Below are 22,561 nucleotides of genomic sequence, written 5' to 3'. Positions count from 1 at the left end.
TCTCTGCAACAGTTTCAGGCTGTATTCGTAGGAATGTGTGATGGCCCATGCTCAGCAGAAGGGATAGTGGGCTAGCTACACCTTAGGATCCAATGTTAAGCTGCTATTTCTTTATCTTATAGTAGTACCGGGTCTTCTTTTTTTTTTTTTTTTTTTTTTTTGGCATTTCATTTTGAATTATCACTGATCAATTACAACAACAGATGCAGGTGATCTGGAAGAACTGGGTCGGGTTGGGTGATGGGTTATCCTAGAAAGATATGGATTTGTTGGATTGTGGTACCCATTACACACGCATGTGGGAAAAGAAAAAATATTTACGATTATTCAGAGTCAACCCTTATCAGATCTTGATCATTGCTTCCATATAAAGTAGAGTTGTCAAGGTTCAATGATCCAATTATATTGCTAAAAAACTTGTACATAAATTGAACAGATATAGCTCTGCAAAATGTGGCCAGAGGGGAGGGAGAACGGCATTATATTGCTAAAAAACTAAAACTTGTATATAAAATGATTATGCTCTCCAACTTGTTAAAAAAGGGTTTTTTCTCAGGTTCATTCTGTATTCCCTACTATCATCAACGGATCGTCTTTATATCTAAGCCGTATTGGTATTTCACAACATGTATTCCTTGAAAGCCTGAGACCTTGCACAGTTCTTGGAGAGGAAACCTGCTCTTCTGTTCAAAAGCACTCATGGATGCCACCAAGGGGTAAGATTCTCACCATGACGTTTATTGTGAGATTGTAATACGATTCTTTTCAATCCCAATATTAATCTTCCGTCCAAAGTTCCCATATTCCTTTACAATAGAACCAGGACAAACTTTGGTTGTAAGCTTGTGAAAGTTTTGAGTTAGGCTTGTCTTGTTTATCTTTTGTAGGCCTGAAGATGTTGCGACTGTAGATGTGCATGCTGCCAAAGATCTTCTGGGTTCAGGTCACAGTTATTTAGATGTGAGGTGGGATTATCATCATCATTTTGGCATCATAAGATGCAAAAATGGAATACAACGTTTGACAGGGATTTATGATAATAACGTGTCGAAGCAATATTAATATAATTCTGACAGGACAGTGGAGGAGTTCAACAAGAGCCACATCGAAAAGGCACTGAATGTCCCTTACATGTTCATCACCCAACAAGGTAAAACTGAATTTTGAACATCACAGTATTCATACTGTCCGGTACTTTTATATGCAGATCAAAAATATCGCCTCGACCTTAAAACATCATAGAAAGGCTACTTGACAAAATTTCCTAAACTTTAGCAGCTAGATTTTCTGCATACCATGATTAATAGACTATTTCTCCTCCCATATCTTTAATAACATTTGCTTGAGCTTCTTGGTGCTATGGATAAACAGGTAGAGTTAAAAACCCCCACTTTCTCGCACAAGTAGAGGCCATTTGCCAGAAGGATGATCATTTAGTCGTGGTAACCTACTACTTGCTCCTTTTTTTCTTTTTTTGTTCGTTATTTTCCAAGCGGGTGGGATGTCGTATGATGTGTGATTCATGTGAATATGTTCATAGTTTGAATATGTTTTTTTTTTTTTTTCTTTGGAAAAAATCTATTTGCAAGTCTATTTATTGACACATTAACACACCATTAATACAGAAGTTTGACATATCAATTAGAATATAAAAATATGTTTTGAGTTTTTTATAAATATTCTTGTTCGCACAGTAAATGATGTGTTTATACACGACTTGTAAGTAGCATAATTATATATATATATATATATATATATATATACAAAATTAAAACCTAGACAAAAGAATACGTGGCATTAATAGTCTAAGAGAATATAATCTCCACCCAAAAAATTCAGGACCTATCAATCATCGAACTATGGAAGTAATCCATGATCACTAAACCACCACCCACCTTAGAAACTTGTGTTTTCCGACCACGAAATAAAAGATGACAAGACAGAAAATAGAAGACCTGGTCGAGGGCTAATTAGGAGGGAACCTCAAGGAACACCGCCCATATAGATTTCTAACTAGTAGTCTTCTTAATGTTGTGAAGGGTTGCAATAGCGGAGGCAGATCACTGCGTGCTAGTGTTGATCTTCTCAAGGCAGTAAGTTTGTTTCATAGCTCTTGGGTGCTAAGATTATAGTTTTAAACTCTTGTGCAAGTGGCTAACTTTCAATCTTTTGAAAGCCAAATAGGCTAGCTATTTAGTTTATATTCTTTATGTTTATCATTTAAAGAAAAAACTGAATAAAAAGTTCGGCGGCTGCAGGGCTACGAGCATGTGACGAATATGGGAGGGGGTTATTCAGCATGGGTGGACAGTGGCCTTGCTGGCGGTGACAAACCAGCAGACGAGCTCAAAACGGCTTGCAAGTTCCGCCCTTGAAAGGCTTACCCGACCAAGTTTAATGGAGCTGGAAAAGGTGTGGGAAATCAAGAGGGGGAAAGAATGAAGTTGGGACGATTTAGAATGATTGTATAATTTGTATTGTATAATAAGATCCGGTTCCCGTCTTGGAGAATAAAGATTCCAAAATTTCCTTTCCTTGTGCTTCTCTTTCGTTGGCATGTAAAACATTTCTATATACAGTTGCTTTCAAACCAATTCAAAACAGCAGTGTGATGTACATGACAGAGTAAATGGAAACAAGTTCAGTTCTTGATTCCTCTACAACAAGCATGCCCATGTCAACAAGAGTTGCCAAATACAATATTTTCCAAGTGGACCTAAGGCTATCGGATCTGGGAGGACCGGGCAAATTTCATGGACATGTTACGAGGGGAAGAGAATGTGAATGATATATCTGAACCAAATTTGCAAACCTGAAACAGAAAAGCTCTCTTTTGTTCCTGAAGAGAGGGGACTTAACTTTCCTCATCCCACTTGCTCTTGGGTATCTCTCCAGACTCGGCAATTACGACCTTCTTTCTAGGCTTCCCACTGTAGGTTCCTGCCCCACCTTCAATTGCAAACACAATGTCCATGCCTTGAATAACCTTGCCAAAGACAACATGTTCCCCATCCAACCTGGATGCACATGTATAAAAGCACACATTATATGCATGAATCTGCTTTGGGCATGATATGCATTATCAGCCACAGACCCAGTGAGGAAAAAGATCTTTTAGATCTCTTTCCTTTTTTTTAACTTCCCTGTTTGTTGCAACTCCCTAATACCTCTAGGATCTTAAGCTTTTTGTACCATTCCTCTCTAGATCGTATATATCTTATTTATATTATAGAATATATTATATAAGTTGTTTTGCTGCAGTTGATATATTAAGAAGATTGTCTATCTAATATGAAGACTCCCTTTTGGCAACCACAGCTGCCCCCAGTTTCATCAAACAACAAAACCCGCAGAAAGAATTAGATCTAGATGGTAATATAATTAATCCAGAAAAAATAAAGTGAGTTTTGGATGGTCCTAGAAAATATATATATGTATGACTATCAGAAAGGATTTAAAAAAAGCTGTTTCTGTAGCCAAAAACAGTTTAGGATTTTTATACATTTTTCTTAATATTCAACACTGCAAAACCTAGATAATAGCTTACCAGCTGGTTTTAACAGTAGTGATAAAAAATTGAGCGCCATTTGAATTAGGCCCGGAATTTACCATGGAAACAACGCCTACAACAATAAAAATCATTTCAGAGAAAGGATAGTAAGAACAAACCAGCAACAAGTCATACATAAACTATTACACAGCCCAACCACTAAAAGGTTTTGAAGTTAAAAACCTGCATGTGAATGTTTTATCTTGAAATTCTCATCTGCAAAGGTGACACCATATATAGATTCATACCCCCTACCATCACCATAAATGATATCCCCACCTTGAATCATGAACCCAGAGACTATACGATGAAATGGTGTTCCTTTGTAGTGGAGCTTCTTTCCACTGGCACCCTTACCTTTCTCCCCTACATTAAAGGTGATCAAGTTAGCATAATCATAAACCAAGAATAACAGCAACCATCAGGTTAATTACCACATAACACAAGTAAGAATACCCCAAGTACCTGTGCACAAAGCCCTAAAGTTTTCTGCCAAAAGAAAAGGCAAGAAATGAGTATTAGGCAATTCAATTAACATGTCATGGCATGAAAAGGGTAAAAAAAAAAATTACAATTTACGAATTGGCCACTAGTTGAGATGATTTAAGCAACTAAAATACAGGATGTACAAGATTAGACACAAGATCGAGAACATACCAACAGTTTTTGGTACAGCTTGGCCATATAATCCAATCACGATTCTACCTGTAATAATAATACATAAGTAGATTGGCAGTTGAACATATAAAAGGCAAAAGAATGATAAGACATTGGGGTATAATATAATTTCCAACACTGTACAGTTTAGGGTTTAGACGACAGATCTTTTCCATCTGATAGCTTATTGTCAGAACCTGGATTGGTCCAGCAGCGTAAAGGGTTATCATATTTCCAAGCAAACTGGTTTAGATTTTACTGATAAAAGCAGCAAGTCCCAGTTTTGAAAGAACTGAGATTGTAAATTACTTCAGTATGCCCAAATGAAGCTGTGCACTGATATCCGTTAGGAATATTGCACATACCTAAGTCTTCTGTGGTCTCCAGACCACCAAATAAGATAGACCATGTCCTTGGAAGTACCATTTAGAAAGACTCTTAAGAATCAATCATAAGCCATCAGTATATTGATTCAAACGCCAAATAAAGCACACATTATTGCCAATTGATCATTTGAAGACTCGAAGGGGAAACAAAAGAAAAAAAAAATTGAGGAAAATTCATAAAAATGAAAAAATAAAAAAAAACAGATGAAGATTTTGAGGCACAGTATCATGGAAGACTCCAACGGAGTGTTTTCATTACCACAATCATATGTACACAAAATTAACACAGGAGTTTAAGGAGGAGTGACGACTTGGGATAGAACTTTATTAACAACATAATGCTATTGCTCCTTTACTTTCAGTTATGATGAAATAAGAAAGGACGTATCCATCTGTGGATGTAGAATCAAGAGCAGCCAGGTCCTTGTTGCTACAGATAAAATCACAGTTTTAATGTGAAAGCTGTACCTTGACGCTGTTTATCAATATTAACATCCAGGTAAACTCTGTGGGTAATTTCAGGCACCTCTTCTGCTTTCTCTTCAACCTACACGTTAGAGGAAGCAATTTTATACATTTATTAATTCGCCACTAGACAACGATAATGGTACATAGTAGTCACTCAAGGAATCCACATATCAAAAGGTAACTAAAGGCATAATAAAATAATGTCAAAAGTGTAGCAAAAATAATTTTTCTTATGCTTGAGTAGACAGGTAAAGTCGTTACTCCTCATAGATGAGTTACCAGATGTGAAAAGTTTTTTTTTTTTCAAAAGTGACAGACTCCCGGGACCTCATCAGGAGGTAGTAGCTACAAAAATAGACCACGAAGTTACAATCTGGCCTTTTTTTACCGATCACCCTTAACCTCGTTCCAGTCTTGTGTAAACGGATAACTAGGAACCATATTTCACAAATCCGTATAACACTCTTTATAGAACAATTTAACACCAAATCTTCGAAAAGAAAGTAGGTCCAACGGTTCTGATGAAAATTATTATCCTACCAGTATCCTCATTGAATGCCTCAGCAATGCATCTTCTCATGACACTAACCCAAACGAAATAGGCGCTTCCTCGCCCTGATTTCAAGTTGTAGTGCATTATGGCAATGCCACACAAACAATTATTCCTTCCGTACATTTTTGTAAATTGTCAAGTTGAATCGGAATCTACTACTTGGCCCGTTTGGATAGTGATATGAGATGAGATAGTTTTAGATGAGTTGAATAAAATATTATTAGAATATTAATTTTTAATATTATTATTGTTTTGGAAATAGAAAAAATTGAATTATTTATTATATTTTATATGAAAATTTAAGAATATCGTAATGATTAGATGAGATGAAACCATCTCTATCCAAACAAGGCTAATAATTCTTAGCAATTACCCCATACTTACCCTCAATTTTTCGTGATTCAAGAATATTATGTGAAATTATCGTTTATCTCAAAAGTTTAAATTGATGGGAAGATATCGTTTTTATTATTTATATTATATTCTTAACAATCCCATCATGTGTGAGAATATTTAATTAAATGGATGTAAATTTTATTATTTGTATTATATTTTTAACTTATTCTACCCATTTTTACCAAATCTAAGTCTTGAAATTCTCTACCCCACATATTCTAACCAAAACGCCTTCGCATTACTTTCGACTTAATGAAAAATGCAATCACATATGAGAATGCAACACTGAAAAAAGTTTGGGTGCCTCCCACTCCTCCCCAAACCCATTACGGAAACCACTTCATCCATACATTCAGGTAACATAAACCACAACCAAACAACAACCCATCATGAAAAATCCAATCCCAGGTCAATTTCGCAACAGATACAGCTCAATACTCAATCCCACTCCCACAATCAGATCTACACAGACGAAACTAGATGAGTTGGTAAGCAAAAAAGAACAAGCGTACCTGCTTGGTCTTGGTCTTTGGCTTCGAGAACGAAAAGATGAGGAAAACAGAGAGGACCAGGTAGAGGAGGAGGCACCGTGGCTGGACCAAAACGGATATCGTTCGACGCATCGTTTTGGCACTCCCTTTATCCTTCTCTCAGTGTGTCTCGGATCAACGACTATATCCACTGGTTTCGTGGTCCTCCATGTAGATAACACAGACCAATCTCTCTCTCTCACTCTCTCTCTCTACAAGGACCAAAATGCACCAATGTCTCTGTCATGACCTTGTTCTCCAGATTACACCTTTTTCTCCAGATTAATTTTATCTAATCAGACCATAATAATCAGATAAAAGTAATGCTAGATTCGTAGACTATGTAACTATCCTGTAATTATTTTAAAAACAAATAAAGTATATTATTAAACAAAACTGTTACGTACAATCGGCGCAACCGAGATGCAACCGGCTGTACGGACAAAACTTATGTGGAAGAGAAAAAAAAAAGTAAAAAATAAAAACAAAAAAAACAAAGAAAAGGCCAAAGTCAAGCTTTCTTCAGTCGAGTTCTAGACCAGACGCATCTTTGAAGCAAACAACATTTCGAATTTCAAGAAGTATTACTCCACCAAGAAATAGAAAAACAAACCAGCTTCAGCCTTTACAATTGATATATTAAAAAAAAAAAAAAAAAAAAGCTTACTACAATCGACAGGGGGAAGCACCGCGCAAGCGGCAGCTGATGTGGCAAATAAATGAGAAACGCCCCGTTTTGATTAATTAATTTACGTTTCCCTCATCCTCGTGTTTCAGACCAAACAAATTTCCCTCTCTGCGAATTTCATTTTCTTCCTCCCGACTTCCCTCTCCCTCTCTGCTCCTCAAGAGTTTCCCTTTCTTTATCCCCTCGAAGCCACGTCCCTCCACTCAAAGCCTAAGAGCCCATTCATCTTATGAGAAGAGCCTCTTCCCCTTCATCCTGAAAATCCTAATTTTTTCGTTTCCCTTCCATCCCGAAAATCCTAACTTCTTCGTTTCCCTTCCATCCCGAAAACCCTCACAACTTCGTTTCCTTTCATCCTGAAAAACCCCAACTTTCGAATTTCAGGAACGCACCTTCACTTCCGGCACGCAGCTTCAAACCCTAACGTCTGCTACCACAAATCCAAGGTCCTATTTAAATGGGTATATTTTCTATTAACATTCCATAATTTTCTCTTAGGATTTTTTTATCTGCAAAATGTGTGATTTTTTTTAATCTAGAAAATGTTAGGGTTTTTTAGGTTCTTTCTCTTTGTATCTAGAAATTGTTAGGGTTTTTTTAGGTTTTTTCTAACTTTCATTATTTGCTTATTTCTTGTCAAAGTTTGTACACCCCTGAAAAGGATTTCTTGTTGGGCAACTTCGAATTGATTTTTTACAATATTGGCAGTTCACCTTTTGGCCTAATTATATGGGTTTAGGTTCTATCAGGTAGTGTCTTGTGCCATATTTTTTATTTTTAATTTGGTATAATTTAAGTATCAGCTGCTTGAGATTTGTTGAATCTGGATTGAATCTGGGTTCTATAAAGGTGATTGAATCTGGATTTTGTTGGTTGCACTGAGCGAAGAAAATGGTATGTTTTTCTGCTTTTGACTTTCAGCTTTGCTATTTGTTGCTCTTTGTGGGGTTGATCTGTGTTCTATGCTTATTCACTCGGGATAAGTCACGAACTCGCGGTTGTTTTGAGCTTGAATGTTGAGGTTCTGGGTTTTCTTTTGAAGCTGTGAATGGTTTGTAGGTTCAGAAAAATCAAGTATATAGTTTGCTGAAATGGTTGGAGATTGAAGCTGGATTCTATGAAAGATTGACAACATTTCAGCTCCAGTTTAAAGTTTCTAGTACCCTATGAGATAGATTGTGAAATTAAAAATCAAGATAGCTTGTTGATTGGTGGTAGTTGGTGCCTGTTGCCTCTTTAGCTTCTGAATGAAGCCTTTTTGTTGTAAACTATAGTTTCTATAAAAGTAGCTGCCAATTTTGTCTTCTATTTGACTCACTAGCTTCTCAAGTTTGTGCTCTTTCTGGAAGTGTTTGTTTAGGTGCTTGAAAATTTTAGATTTCCCTGTTTTGTTTATCCTTGGAAAGAAAAAAGAATATTTATATGTTTTCAAATGCATCAAAACTTGTAGCTGTCAACCTCCTTAACTTCTTGTCAGTAGTCAAAGAGAGTTTCTTAACAGCAGACTGTTTCACATTCTTGATACAAGAAACTAAAAACTGCTGTATGAGAATGTCCTCATCATCACTGTCTTCTTCACCGTCAGCGAAACCATCATGCTTCTGTAATATTGAAACTATATTGAGATATTCAAATACTAAAAGAAATCCAGGACGACCTTTCTTAGGGTGTCCAAAGTACAACACAAAGGTAAATAGTATTCTTCTAATGTAACATGATATAATATATTGATTAATATTACGTACCTAACACTTTTTTTATATATGTGTTAAATATTAGGGATTACCATATTGCAAATATTTCAAGTGGGTTGATAGTAATCAACGCACAGACTCGGATCTACAAGAAAAAGAAATTCAACTCTTAAGGAATGAGGAAGAGCTCGAGAAGAGACTCATCGATGTCGAAAGGAGGGAGATTCAGCTCCGTAAAATAGTAGATGACATCGAGAAGAGAGAGATGGTGCTCTCCAGTAGAAATGAGGAGGTTCGGAAAAAGGAGTTGGTCCTTCTTGAGAGAGAAGCTCTCCTAAGGCGTTCAAGCATGCTACCCTGACTGTATTGGGGTTTTGTGATAATTGTTTGTTGTTACTTGGTGAATTGGTAGTGGTTTATGTTATCAATCATAGTCTGAATTTGTAGTGTAAGTGTTGTAAAAAGATTAGAGAACTGAATTTGTAGTTAAAGTGTTATAAAATAGCTTTTGGAACCTAATTTCCAGTTTCTATGTACAGAATGTATAATATTGTTTTACACGTATAGTTTTTGGTCATTATGATGGATTTTCTCTTGTCTGTTCAGACTTCATTACCTTCAAAACAAATTTCAATGAAGAGCCAAAACTAGTAGACTAACTCACGTACACAAAGCAGCCAAAACTGACAGATTAACTCACGTCCAGCACCCACAATATTGTAGCAAAACAAATTATAGGACTAACTCACGTTCAGACGTCATTACCTTGAAAACAAATTTCAACACGAGCCAAAACTGGTAGCTTATAGCAGCAAAAATTACGGACAGCACCCACAATACTGCAACCAAAATTAGAAAAGATCATAAGCCATGCACTTCTCAAAACCGAAGCTACCAGTCATCACTAAGAATATGCAATTCTTGCTAATCAAACTTACAAAACTCAATCATCACAACAACTCAAAATGTACCTATAACTTGCATATCTTTCTTCCCACACAAATAAATTATAATTTTCACTTGTGTCATGCTTTCTTCCCACAAAGGTAATTACAACAATTTAAATAGTACTCTTGCAAGCTTCCTTCCCAGGAAAAATAAAAAATTACAATTTTCAACTTTGAAGGCTTTCTTCTCAAAAAAATGTACCTACAAAAAATATAACTTACCAAGCTTTCCTTCCCACCAAACTAATTACAACTTCCACTTGTGTCATTCTTTCTTCCCACCAATATGGCCAACAAAAACTACAACTTGCAAGAATTCTTCCAAAAATATACATGGAAAATATACAGGGGCAGCTATGTAATCCCACAAATCATCGTGTTTGGTGGCCTTGGCTGTAATCTTAGGCTGTGAACTTGCAATTATAGGAAAACACAAAAAAAAAAAAAAACAAATTAGACAATAAAACAATTGTAAACATAAATTTGTATATATGGGGAAGGATTGATGCTTGAATAGATGTGCACATGTAAGAAGAAGAATTTTCTTCAAGTCGAAATGAGAAAATAGATAAAAGGAATAACAGTAGCTATAACCATTCTACAACTGTTACTTATTAAATAAACAGATTATGCAATTGTATATTTTATACTTTAGTTGCTAGTGTGTATATTTTGAGTGACAAGATAGCTATAATGCCAATAGAAATTGTAATACACGCTCGATTTATTAACCGCTCCATGAGAAATATTTTGCTCAATTCGTTTAACATGTGAAGTTCAGAAATATGGCAAATCTCTGACGTAAGCTGCTAATAATATAGAGAATAAACACATTCTTGTGCAATTAACAGACCATCCAAGTTGAAAATGACAATCCTAGCCCAGATTTCAATTGATTTAGTCCATATAAGACATGCCAAATGACAAGAGCTTAATGGAGCATCTTAGTTCAAACTTCTAACAGTCATTACATTCCCTACCACCAACCATCGTGTTCAAAGCAGGACTAGGAGACAACAAACAAGTCTATACCAAATTCATCAATTCATCAGTCTTTGCAGATGTCTACTCCAATAAATGTATAGTCCAATAAATGCATCCATGCTGACATTTTTATAAAATATATATATATATAATAAATAAATGCTAGTGCAGAGTGTGCAAAAGATAGACACAAGGTTGTATCTTGTACATATAGACATATAAGTTATATATACATATATATTGACAATATGATAAAGATCTATAATCTATCCAGCTAACACAGTTGGATAAAACCAGCTTTATGGCTCTATTAATAACTATAATAAGTATCTTTTTTGCTAAATTTTTAATTTTTTATCGACATTCAAGGCAAGCATATTCAACTGCCTAGAGGTATGCTAGAGTAAAACAAGAGATCACATGGCCCAGATTTACAATAAGCTGATAAAGTAGAATGAAAAATGCTATCTATAGTAAATATTAGAAATCCCAACCATTTTTACATTGAGGCAAAGGTTGTGATCCATCCAAACCAAGTTGCATATGTAAAGAATAAATACCAAATATTAATGTGACATCAATTTGGTGATATTAAAAATACTAAAAGTTTAGAAATATTACATTTTCTTGACTCACAACCATATGTTCAAATCCACTAATGTCAAAAGCTGAGTTGACTGGAATAGTCTAAAGATACATAGATAACAACAAAAATTTAGAAATATAAGTCTATCGCATATATGTGGCAAATACTTATCCAAGTAAGGCAGCAATTTGCAACAAAAATAAATATATCTGCACGTTTCCTTCAGCAGCAATATCTTTCTCGGATGGGCCAAATAAATTCCAACACGTGTTTTGAGATGGCATATTTCCTCCATCTCACTAATAGTCAAATAACAAGTAAAAACTCTATATCAGCATAATATTTACATAAATAAATCAATCCAAATAAACATGTATGTGGCAAATATTCTTGTTATTAAATATATCAAACCTCTTTACGTTTTCCCTTCACATTTGCTTTCTTCGTCATCGCTTTAACCTTCTGCATTTCTTGTTCCATCCTGGATGCTCTCCTCAGAGATGGAGGTCTACCTTTTCCGCGCACAACTCGTGGACTAAGTACTTGCTGCGAACTACCAACTGTAGTTGTGTCCTTTGTCGTTAAACCAACATTGAAATCCGTTTGGGTCAAAGAATGGGGTTCTTGGTTGCCATGATATAAATCAATCATTGTATATAACTTCTTAGTTGCATCTTCAGTATGCTCTTTTGAACCTGCTGCATGAATAATCATTCGATAACAAATATTCAACAGACTTGAATATCTGTTATTATCTTCCCGTTGATTTCCTGTGTCATAGGTAGACTGGATTAACGTATATCTCCATTTGATGTCCTTCCTCCATCGATCTAAAATGTACTTATCCGATAAGTACTCTATCCCGTTACATTTGAATATGGCCAAGACATGCCTACACAATATCCCCTTCATTTGAAATAACTCACATGAACACTTAACACTGCAATCTTCCTCATTAAAGTCTACATAGTATGTAACATGTTTCGTGAACTCCTCAACACAAATTTCATCTTCTACCAGATAGGTCTTCTTCACACCATCCCGTCTAAATAGAGATGGATCCATATCGAGCACACCCATAACTTCCTGTTGAACTTTCCTGAATTTTGCATTCGTGTACAACTCTTGGAATCTATTCTCGATTGCAGATCTAGATATGCATGGTATTGTAACGCTAAATGAGTGGAAGTCCGAACTGATTTCATTCTCGATTTTCTTTCTCAAGGAATTTTCAAACTGTTCGACAAACTCCTTCAAGTTTGTCTTAGCATGAACATATCCTTCGAAAAATGCATTCATACTTTCGCTCCGTTGTGTTGTACTCATGTCAGCCCAAAAATACTCTTTTAGAAACACTGGTACCCAATATGTGCGCTTAGCGTACAAACTTTGCAACCAAACATTCTCTTGCAAGCTGTACGTGCTAATTACCTCTTCCCACGATTTCTCAAACTCTTCAATAGTTTGAGTGTCATACACACACTTCATCAGTTGAGTTTTCAGACCACTTTTGTACACACGATGGGAGCCAAGCTTCTCGGGGACTTTTTTCAATATATGCCAAAATCTATGTCTAGTTTTTGGAAATACAATGGCAATTACATTTTTTATTACTTTATCTTGTTCAGTAATAATAGCTGGCGAGGCTATACCATCCATACACTGCAGCCAAGTTTGAAATAACCATGTAAAAGTTTATATGTCCTCACTAGAAATTAACTATGCTCCCAATAGAATCGACTGCCCATGATGGTTTACACCAACAAAAGGAGCAAAAGGCATCACGTATCTGTTTGTCAAGTACGTGATGTCAAATATTACCACATCACCAAAATCTTGATAAGCTGCCCTACTGCGTGGATCTACCTAGAAGACATTCTTTAACCTCCCCTCATTATCTAAATCCATCAAGGCAAAGAATCCGGGGTTCTTGTACTGCATTCTACAAAAATAGTCTTGAAGCGCTCCAGCACCACCTGCTCAAAGTCGTAGATGTCTTACCTTATCGATGTAATTGCGACAATCTTTTTTCAAAAATGGGAGGTTTTTAAATCCTCCCGCACCCACAACAAGAAATCTGAAACTCTCGTTCATTCGAATGCCAGCTAAGTCGTTAGTATCTAGTACCCTTTTTACAGTCACACTAACTTCGCAATTACATCGGAAGAAACAAGATTTCTGTGGACTCAGTCCGTGATTGTGGGTATTATGAACTGTGGTCAACCACATCTTCCCCTCAACTTTTAAGGCATTAATCCTTGCCTTACAGTCAGTCTTTCCTGTCGGGCATGGTTTGGTGACATTCATTGTCCTATTCCGAGCTTTCCCCCCACGGGCACAACCAAGAGTGACATATCTGATACTCCCTTCGTCATCCCTTTCACTCCTTTGTGTCATGGATTCAAACCTGCATTTCTTAGCATATAGCTTATAATAGCTCATTAATTCCTCAAAAGAATCAAATTCCATCCCCGCTTTTGGCTCCTCAATCATATCACCACCATCCATTCGGTCTAACGGAGGTGTCTCGGCAGTGCCATCGCCAATTTCTCCTGAATTTGGCCTATCCTCTTCACCTTGTTCATGAACCAAAGAGGAGGAACAAGGCACTTCAGTTTCCCTACACCAGGGTGTATCCTCTTCAAATATTTCGGTTGTCCCGGAGCTTGTAGCCATGAGAGGAGTCGGAGGTCTCATCCCATGCACAAATTTCTCTACTGCGTGGATTTTTTAAGAAATAAAAAACGTAAGAACACAATAAATTAAAAGTAGCAAATCGTTGTACGATGGACAAGATCGTTGTACTACGGTGATGAAGATAATAAAGAAAAATACAAGTAACAAATATGATAAAAACATGTAAAAATTCTTTAATAAGACGTCATGCAATATTGCATTTCCCATGTGACAAGTAAAAGTGAAAGTAGCTCATGCAGGGCCAAACCAAAAAAATAAAATAAAAAATGAATGAAAAAGAATGCACATAAATAAGATTAGACATGAGGGCCAAGCTTACAAAAATGATCATGATCTGTTAGAGTCCCCATATGTAGTACTGTCTGTCGTGAATTATTTGTTCAGACTTGTAAAATCTAAAACGAAATGAAAAAAATAAACATCTAAAATGAGTTTTACATAATTTATAGTTGTTTAAATGATGTTTCAATAATTTTAATTACTGTTTAATAAATATTTCAGATGCCCTTTATATATTTGTTTCTCTCCCATTTTTAGATTTTAATTATTTAAAAAAAAAAATTTAAGTGATTTTTAACATTGTTCTTAGTGATATTTAAATAAGTTTGCTAATGTTAATTTTGCTTACACCACTAAATACAGTGCTGATGTTGAAGTCTGCCATTCATTTTGCTAAAGTACTAAGTGAAAGGAAATCAATGAAAACTAGAGTCTGTGCATGTTCTGGAGTTTACTGTCTAAGATCATATGACATGTATTGGGACAAATTGTGAAAAACATGGTACAATCGAAATTTGTTTCATATATATTTACTACTAAACCAGATTCAGACTATGTTTGGAGTGAAACACAAAGTGAACCACCAACATTGATAATTTCACAGACTGTAAATAAAATGCATGTGGAATTACTCGATCATTCTTAGCTAAAACAGTTTAAACAATTAGGAGAACCACATGAATTACACATACAGTTAAATTCAACATGAACCATATCCTCAGATGTCATCAATGAGCCCAGTGAAGCTCATGCGACGGGTGAACTCAAGTGCTTCTGTTTTGTGTTTCCTAAATGAAAAACACTCAGTTCGGTGTCACCTGACGAAACACTCAGTGCTTCCGTGTTGTGTTCCCTAAATGAAAAATACTTAGTGCTTCTGTTTTGAGAAATCGAACCCCATTTTTATACATTTTTAGACATGTTTTCAAGCTTGAAAAAATAGCATCAAAACAGAGGATATTCATCCAATACATTCAAAGCACAATCCCACAAAATGATTTCTTACCACACGGTAGAGTGAAGAAGAAGATGAAGATCGTGAGACAGACGACGATGCCGAAGACCCTGGCTGTGAGACGACGATGCCGAAGACTAGGGGTGTAAATTTAAACCGGTAAACCGGAAAACCGGACCGGACAGGAAAAATCGATTCTGAACCGGTTTTTGAACCGGTCCGGTCCGGAACCGGTTCCTATATTTTGAAAACCGGTCGGAATCGGTCCAGTTTCGGTTCTGTAGTTGCTGGGACCGGACCGAATCGGTTGAAAAAAAATATATAAAAATTAATTTTATATATTATACAAAATATTATATATATAAGTTTTATATATAATATATAATTATATATTAAATTTTTATATATAATTATATATCATATATGAAATATTAATCTTAAATATGAACATTTGTAATTTGTTTGATTATATGTTATTAATATAATTATATATACGATAATGTTATTATAATTTATAAAATAAAAATTTAATCTTAAAGATGAAATTTTAATTGATCATATGCTTTAAACATAAAAAATATATATTAAATTATTAATAACATTTTATCATAAGAGGTAACAATTGATTATATATTTTTACATTTTAAAAAAATCAGAAAACCTGATCGGACCGGACTAGAAACCTGTAAAACCAGATATACCGGTTTAGGATGGTAACCGGGACGTAATCGGTTTTGAAAAATATAAAACCGGTACATACCAATTCAGTCTTAAATTTTGTCCAAAACCGGACTGGACCAGACTGGTTTCACCCCACCGAAGACCCACATTGTGATTCTCGGAAGAAAATATTCAAACCGACGATTCCTAGTATTTTTCCCACTTTCTTTCAACAAGTTTTTTCCACTTTCTCCGCACGGCCAATCTCAAAACATTCGGACAAAAGTGGCTTGAAGAAGAAGCTTTCTTTCCCGCATTTCACTTCTTCGTTCATTTTTTTTTTACTACACGTGGCAATTAAAAAATATTATTTTACAAGCCGACTATGCGCCGTTTGCAATTGCCGACTATCCCTAGAAGAAGTGTTAAAAAAAAGGAAAAATGGGCGTGCTCAGAATTTCAAAAAGAGAAGTCTGCCTGCAAATTGGGCCTCTCAAAGATGCTTGGAAGTTGACAGCTGATTTTGAGGTTGAAGACTAAGGGAGATTCGAGTCTTGTGCATGACCAAATAATAAAGCCTCTTTTACTTATAAAGAAAAGAAGATCATGGATAAAGAAGAGAAAACAGTGAAGGCTTAAACAAAAAATATATAACGTATGTGATTCTGAACTTTGAATCCAACAAAAATTTTGCCTTTCACTTTTGTGTTGCTATGGAACCCAACAAAATAGTCTCAATTTCTAGAGTTCTTTGCCCCTACAAAGTCCCAAACAACATAGATCGGAGAAAGGGAGAGAGTAGCATTATTCAACAGCTCATTCCTTTCCATTTTATGTATTATTGGTCTAAATAATAGCTGGTACGAACTGGGTTTGTTCGGGATGGCGACTGGGTGGTCAAAATTTGAAGAAATTGGCTGTCCATGAGTTCCCAGGTGTTGAATACAGAGTCTGGAGATAATGAATGCTCTAGGTCTATAAGTTGGAAATGGGAAATGGGTCTGAGGAAGAAGATACAGGAACCAGAGCGGGTTAAGGGAGCCTTAGGGCATACGAAGAAGAAGAAGATGAGAAGAATAACTTGCAAACGAGGAAGCTGCGTCGTCGTCGTCATCTGTTCTTCAGGAGGGACTTTCGTCTTCTTATGAGTTGAAGATGCTGGGAGCAGCTCTTTGGGAGGCAGGGAATTCAATTCTTCAGGGAGGGAATGTTGCGTTTTGTTTCCACGTGGATGCCGGTTACGCGGGATTCCCTAGGCGGTTGCAACAAGAGTTTTTCATTATTAAAAAAGTAATTTTTTTATGTAAATCTTATATTTGTTCATTTTTTTAAAAATGATTGCATGCCACTTACACACTCACGACTACAACTATCATTTCTCATAAATTTATTATATCATATAAAATTATATCAATTTATGAGTTTATGATAAATAATTTTTTTTAACAAATATAATTCTTATTCACACTGATTTTTTTTTTTTTTTGGTTGAAAATTTTCATATATAATTAATCATGTCCATATGTGTTTATGTAAAACCAATCCTTATGATTTATCGAGTACCATGATAACTTTATTTCTGTAAATATTTCTTTTTTAAATAAAATGCTAGGTTTTTTCACATAAAATATATTTAATATTTTTTACAATACTTTAACATAATTATATTTTTAATGAGAATAACTTTTATAAAATATTTTATAAAAGTAATATTATTTTATAAAAATATCTTTATTTTATGTATTTAACTTGTGTTGGTAACTAGTAATGATTATGAGTGGGGAAAAAAAAAACTAATAATGAGTCGTTCATGAGGGGTCCGCGAGAGAGTAGACAAACGGATGGGCCCATCCGGAATGAGATATTAAAAAAAATTGTGAAAAAACCTCAAAAGAGTCGTCGTTGGATGCTTAATTGGCCGGTTCTTTCAGATTTGATCATCAATACCATCATTTTAATTAAAACTAATCAAACTTGCCAAATCCATTAATTATCATATTGCTGATAAATATTATTGAGCTGAGTGTTCATCTCTTTTGAAATAATTAACTTTTTTTAATTTTTGGAGGATTAAAAGGATATTGGGAGAATTAGATAAGATGATAAATCTGTTAATAATAATAAAATAATTTGAATTACGATCATATTTTATTGAGTTTTAAAAAATGAGAGGAAAAAAAAAAGTTGAATAAATATATTATAAAATTAAAATATTATTATAATAGAATTTTTTAATATTATTTTTATTTTAAAATTGTAAAAATTGTATTTTTTTTATATTTTATTTAAATATTTGGTAAAATTGTAGCTATTAGATAATAATTAGATAGAAAAAAATGAATATTTAAAATTAAAAATTAGTATTTATATTTAAAAAGTATTATAAAAAATTTTAAAATAGGATAAGATATATTTCCCAAACAACCACTAAATTTCATTCACAAAACGATAAAATAGAAGTAACACGACATTTGAGAAGACTGATCCAACAAGCTGCCATAATTAGTAGAGAGGTAGGTCTTAGGAGCTACGCTTATATCTATCTATATATATGCAAGGCCCATATATATTGTCTCATCGATCGGCCTCTTCTATTGTTTCCCCAAATAAATGACGGCCACAAGTTTTTTGATCTGGTAAAAAAATATCTTTCTTATCTCTATATATGCTGCAACCAACCGTGTTTTTCGATAAATGTTTTTTTAAAAAATATTAATTAAAGAGAAATGATTTGTTCAAGTTTTAAATAGATAAGTTTCGTATAAATCTTTATAAAAAAATAGATCCTACTTTAAAAAAAATATAAAAAAAAATTATTATTTATTAGTAAAATTCATTATTTTATAAAAAATTTATATGAGACTTGTCTATTTGAGACTTGTATCTAATATTACTCTTAATTAAATCCCTCCAACAGTAAAGACTCGATAAATTACATGCTTAATTAGCATGAACCTATGTCGGCTGTAGCTACCAATTTATAATGACAAGAGTACTACTTCTTGAATTATGAAATATATATTGTTTTTTGATTAATAGCTAGATCTCAATCAAGATTATATATATTATTACTACTATATATATATATATATGAACTATGAAGCGAAATACAATATCCTCTAAAGTTCTTTTTAGAACCTTAATTAAAGTGGGTGAGATATTTGCATAAAATAAGTTTTCATGCACATAATTCACAACTCGCGAATTTTTGGATAGTACTAATTATTGAATAAATATTATAAAATTAACTTCATATATGATATCTTAGTCTTTTTTATTTTAGGGCTTAAAATCTAGAGATAACAACTTTAAGATCAGATTGGGATTTGCCTACAAGAATATCACCTAGCTATAGGGTAGGTTTAGGAAAATTTAGGAAAATTAAATTGATCCTTATAATATCATCATGATGTTGTGGACTGGCCTGTGGTAGCTAGGCAGGAATCTATATATCTCTCATAAATTGGCACACTAGTTAGCTGTAGGCCATGTCGGAGATCCCTCATCAAGAGGAATCAAGATCAAAGCAAGGCGCCTGATCTCTTGAACATGTTTATCCGAACTTGTTTATTCTTTTTGGAAGCTATGCAACCAAGGAAATTAATGAATATTTCATACCAAACACTTTGGTACGTACGTACTGCAACTTGTGTCACACCGGTCATTATCCATGATGAATCCCCCATGCAACACGTTTTGAGTAGTACTGCATCTAATATAATTTGTACACCAGTTTTTATTTTAGGAGAAATCATGTATTAATGATACAATGACACGATGGCCCATATATGCAAATGGATCAAGCAATATCGATCGTGCAACAGGAAGTTGACAAACTTGCGTCGGCCACATGCGGTGCGCATGATATATATATATATATATATATATATATATATGGAGAAATATATAGTAGGGTCATGCGGCATGCCTGCATGCAACCTAGACCAGTCATGCTCCATACTGCACCCACAAGAAGAAATATCTGCAAAAGAACAAGAAATTGTATTATAGACATTGTCGCATACGCAGACATTGGAAACGTACGCGCGTGCTTTTAATTTGATCTGTTTCAACCAAATCTTTGTGGTCCGTGGGAATTGATCGACACATGAATTGGATTTCTGATCAGACTAGCATGCATATCTTAGACCGATCGAATAATCCTTGGTCACCAATTATTTTGTTTTGGTCTTCATTAATACCGTAATTCTAACGGTGCATGCATAGAATTACAAAACCACGCGGTACGTGTGTTGAGACCAAAGCTGATCTCTCTCTCTCTCTCTCTCTCTCTCTCTCTCTCTATATATATATATATATATATTATATTTATTATATATATAAATAAGCATAACTATCAATTATGAGTTGTGAATGAGAATGAATATGGATTTCAAAAAAAAAAAATTAGAAAAGTAGAAGTCGCATTTGGGATCCATGCATGGACGGCTGGAAAAACGTCGAACATAGACTTTAATCGATTCAACTAATTGTGCGGCACTAGCTAGCATGTACATGATTAATTTGAACCGCCCACGAGAAAATGGTAGCCGTTGCCAATCAGTCAACAATTTTCAGGATTGGATGTTCAATATCATATACACATGACTTTGACGATTTGTACATATTGCTGCCCAGACACAGAGAAGCCATTAGTGCTGATTTCATGACGGTAGGGCCACCTTAATTTAGTCCTTGAAAAAAAGATGCAAGTTGGGCTACGATCGAAGAAGACGTACAGCTACCTGCAGGACAAGATGCAAGATCGATCGATCATTACAGCTTAGCTAGCTGTCAAACTTGTACCCAACACGCAGACGATTATTTTTGGTGGTGCTACTCGCAAGGCCACCGAAACAGCTACCAATAGGTAAAAGAAAAATTGTCTGTTTTTTTTTTTTCAAATATGTTTTAAATTTATTAAATATTTAAAAAAAATCAGAAATTCATTTTAAAATTCCTACTTAACAATTAAGTAAAAAATAAAAAAATTCAATTGCTGTGGAAAAAGCATTTCCCTTTTTTATTTTTTTATGAAAGCAAATTACCTTTCCCTTTTCCTTTTTAAAGAACGATTCCGCTTAATTACCTTTTCCTTTTGTTTTGTTTTGTTTTGTTTTGATAACCCAATTGGTTCCCTGCAAGATTGATAACCACGTGTGCTTTTCAGATAAGATCGCGGCATGTGATTTCCGATCGCTGGCCCATAGCTTTTTGTCGTGTGTTTGATACGACAGGCTGTATAGTACTGACCGCCACTACCACGCATCAAGATTGTACGGCTCTTATTGCAATTGTCCTTACCACTTGAAGAGCCATTTTCCTGTCCCTTGATGGGATCCAAATGCACTAGTCTCCATCAATTTGGCTTCATGTTGGCATCTTTATTTAATTAAGGTTTTGTGTGTTTAATAAGTTAATTCGAATGGAATAAATATTAATTTTTAATATTATTATTATTTTAAAATTTAAAAAAATTGAATTATTTATTATATTTTATATTAAAATTTAAAAAAATTATAATTATGAGTTAGATAAGTTTAACAACCAAACATATTCTAAAATAAAAAGACAAGCGAATAAACGTTATAAAATTAAATATACAGAAAATTTATCTTTATAATTTATTAAATCTATTTTATAATAAAAATAATTTTAAATTCAACGTATCATATAAAGTTTTAAATTTAACTTATCATGTCAAGTTAATTTATTTTATGGACTTTTATGTAACACATTTATCACTAAAATATTTATCTTTAAATAATAATAGTTGTTGTATACTTTGTATGTATCAAGTGATACTCATTAATTCACTGTGTTAAATATTATTTTATTAAAATTTAATATGCAAACTAAATATTTTTAATGATATATATGATACTCTATAATAGCATAAGACTATATTTCTTTTCTCTAATACAACTTTCTTACGTTAGAAAAAAAAACGATAGATTGCATCAATAATAACACTCGAACACTCGTGTAACATAATTAATGTGATATACACATAATTAACGCGGCAAACAAATAACACTTTATATAGATATATAGAATAATTCTACCTATCATCTCTACACACCATACATTTCAACTATTTTAATTTTTTTTTTCATTTCTCTTATAACAAGTATGTGGTGTATAGATGATAAGTAGAACAACTCAATTAGTTTAACAAGAATAAAATAAAATAATAAAAAATAATTTTAAAATATATAAAGTATGTGGTGTAGAATGACGAATAGCATTCCTTATATATATATATATAACCACTTGTAATACCATCAATATTGTGCCACTCACAATAGAAAGAGAAAAAAACCATATTCTCGCTCTCTACACAGCCGCCCCTCAAAAAACTCAGACCAGAAGAGGGGGTTGGAGTTTTGGCTCCTCCCTCTTCCCTTCCTCCCTCATCCCTCTTCTCTCTAGTTCTTCTTTTATTTTTATGATGTTGTTTGTTTTTCATTTACAGTAAAACGAAATGCAAATTTATTGTTCTCTGAATCCAGGCAACCACCACATGCCCCA

General features: G+C 34.2%; 2 protein-coding genes across 4 annotated transcripts; one reads left to right on the top strand and one right to left on the bottom strand.

Moving 5' to 3' along the window:
* The first annotated feature begins 699 nt into the window (after window positions 1-699).
* LOC121254252 (protein HIGH ARSENIC CONTENT 1, mitochondrial) lies at window positions 700-2,710 on the top strand. Its single transcript, XM_041154220.1, has 6 exons — window positions 700-716; window positions 888-965; window positions 1,077-1,150; window positions 1,372-1,442; window positions 2,040-2,093; window positions 2,259-2,710. Exons 1-6 carry the CDS (start codon window positions 700-702, stop codon window positions 2,373-2,375), a joined length of 411 nt encoding a protein of 136 aa, XP_041010154.1. The 3' UTR covers window positions 2,376-2,710.
* LOC121254250 (peptidyl-prolyl cis-trans isomerase CYP21-1-like) lies at window positions 2,628-6,781 on the bottom strand. Of its 3 annotated transcripts, none has more exons than XM_041154217.1 (7): window positions 6,523-6,781; window positions 5,062-5,140; window positions 4,208-4,255; window positions 4,016-4,039; window positions 3,734-3,916; window positions 3,548-3,623; window positions 2,628-3,017 (listed from the first exon to the last, which is right to left on the bottom strand). In XM_041154217.1, exons 1-7 carry the CDS (start codon window positions 6,631-6,633, stop codon window positions 2,855-2,857), a joined length of 684 nt encoding a protein of 227 aa, XP_041010151.1. In that variant the 5' UTR covers window positions 6,634-6,781; the 3' UTR covers window positions 2,628-2,854. The 3 variants fall into 3 exon arrangements, with proteins under 3 accessions (XP_041010151.1, XP_041010153.1, XP_041010152.1); XM_041154219.1 differs by having other exon boundaries at window positions 3,830-3,916; XM_041154218.1 differs by lacking the exon at window positions 4,208-4,255.
* Window positions 6,782-22,561: the final 15,780 nt, after the last annotated feature.

The sequence above is a fragment of the Juglans microcarpa x Juglans regia genome, chromosome 3D, assembly GCF_004785595.1.
Source record: "Juglans microcarpa x Juglans regia isolate MS1-56 chromosome 3D, Jm3101_v1.0, whole genome shotgun sequence".
NCBI classification, from domain to species: Eukaryota; Viridiplantae; Streptophyta; class Magnoliopsida; order Fagales; family Juglandaceae; genus Juglans; species Juglans microcarpa x Juglans regia.
The sequence above is the reverse complement of the archived record's forward strand: the minus strand, read 5'-3'. Positions and strand labels throughout refer to the sequence as shown.

Excerpts from the sequence above, each read along its gene's own strand:
- LOC121254252 (XM_041154220.1), top strand. Across the intron at positions 966-1,076 it reads CACAGTTATTTAGATGTGAG|GACAGTGGAGGAGTTCAACA; the intron begins GTGGGATTATCA and ends TAATTCTGACAG. Across the intron at positions 2,094-2,258 it reads GTGTTGATCTTCTCAAGGCA|GGCTACGAGCATGTGACGAA; the intron begins GTAAGTTTGTTT and ends CGGCGGCTGCAG.
- LOC121254250 (XM_041154217.1), bottom strand. The coding sequence starts at position 6,633 with ATGCGTCGAACGATATCCGTTTTGGTCCAGCCACGGTGCCTCCTCCTC. Across the intron at positions 3,917-4,015 it reads CTTTAGGGCTTTGTGCACAG|GGGAGAAAGGTAAGGGTGCC; the intron begins GTACTTGGGGTA and ends CCTTTAATGTAG. Across the intron at positions 3,018-3,547 it reads ACTACTGTTAAAACCAGCTG|GTTGGATGGGGAACATGTTG; the intron begins GTAAGCTATTAT and ends ATGTGCATCCAG.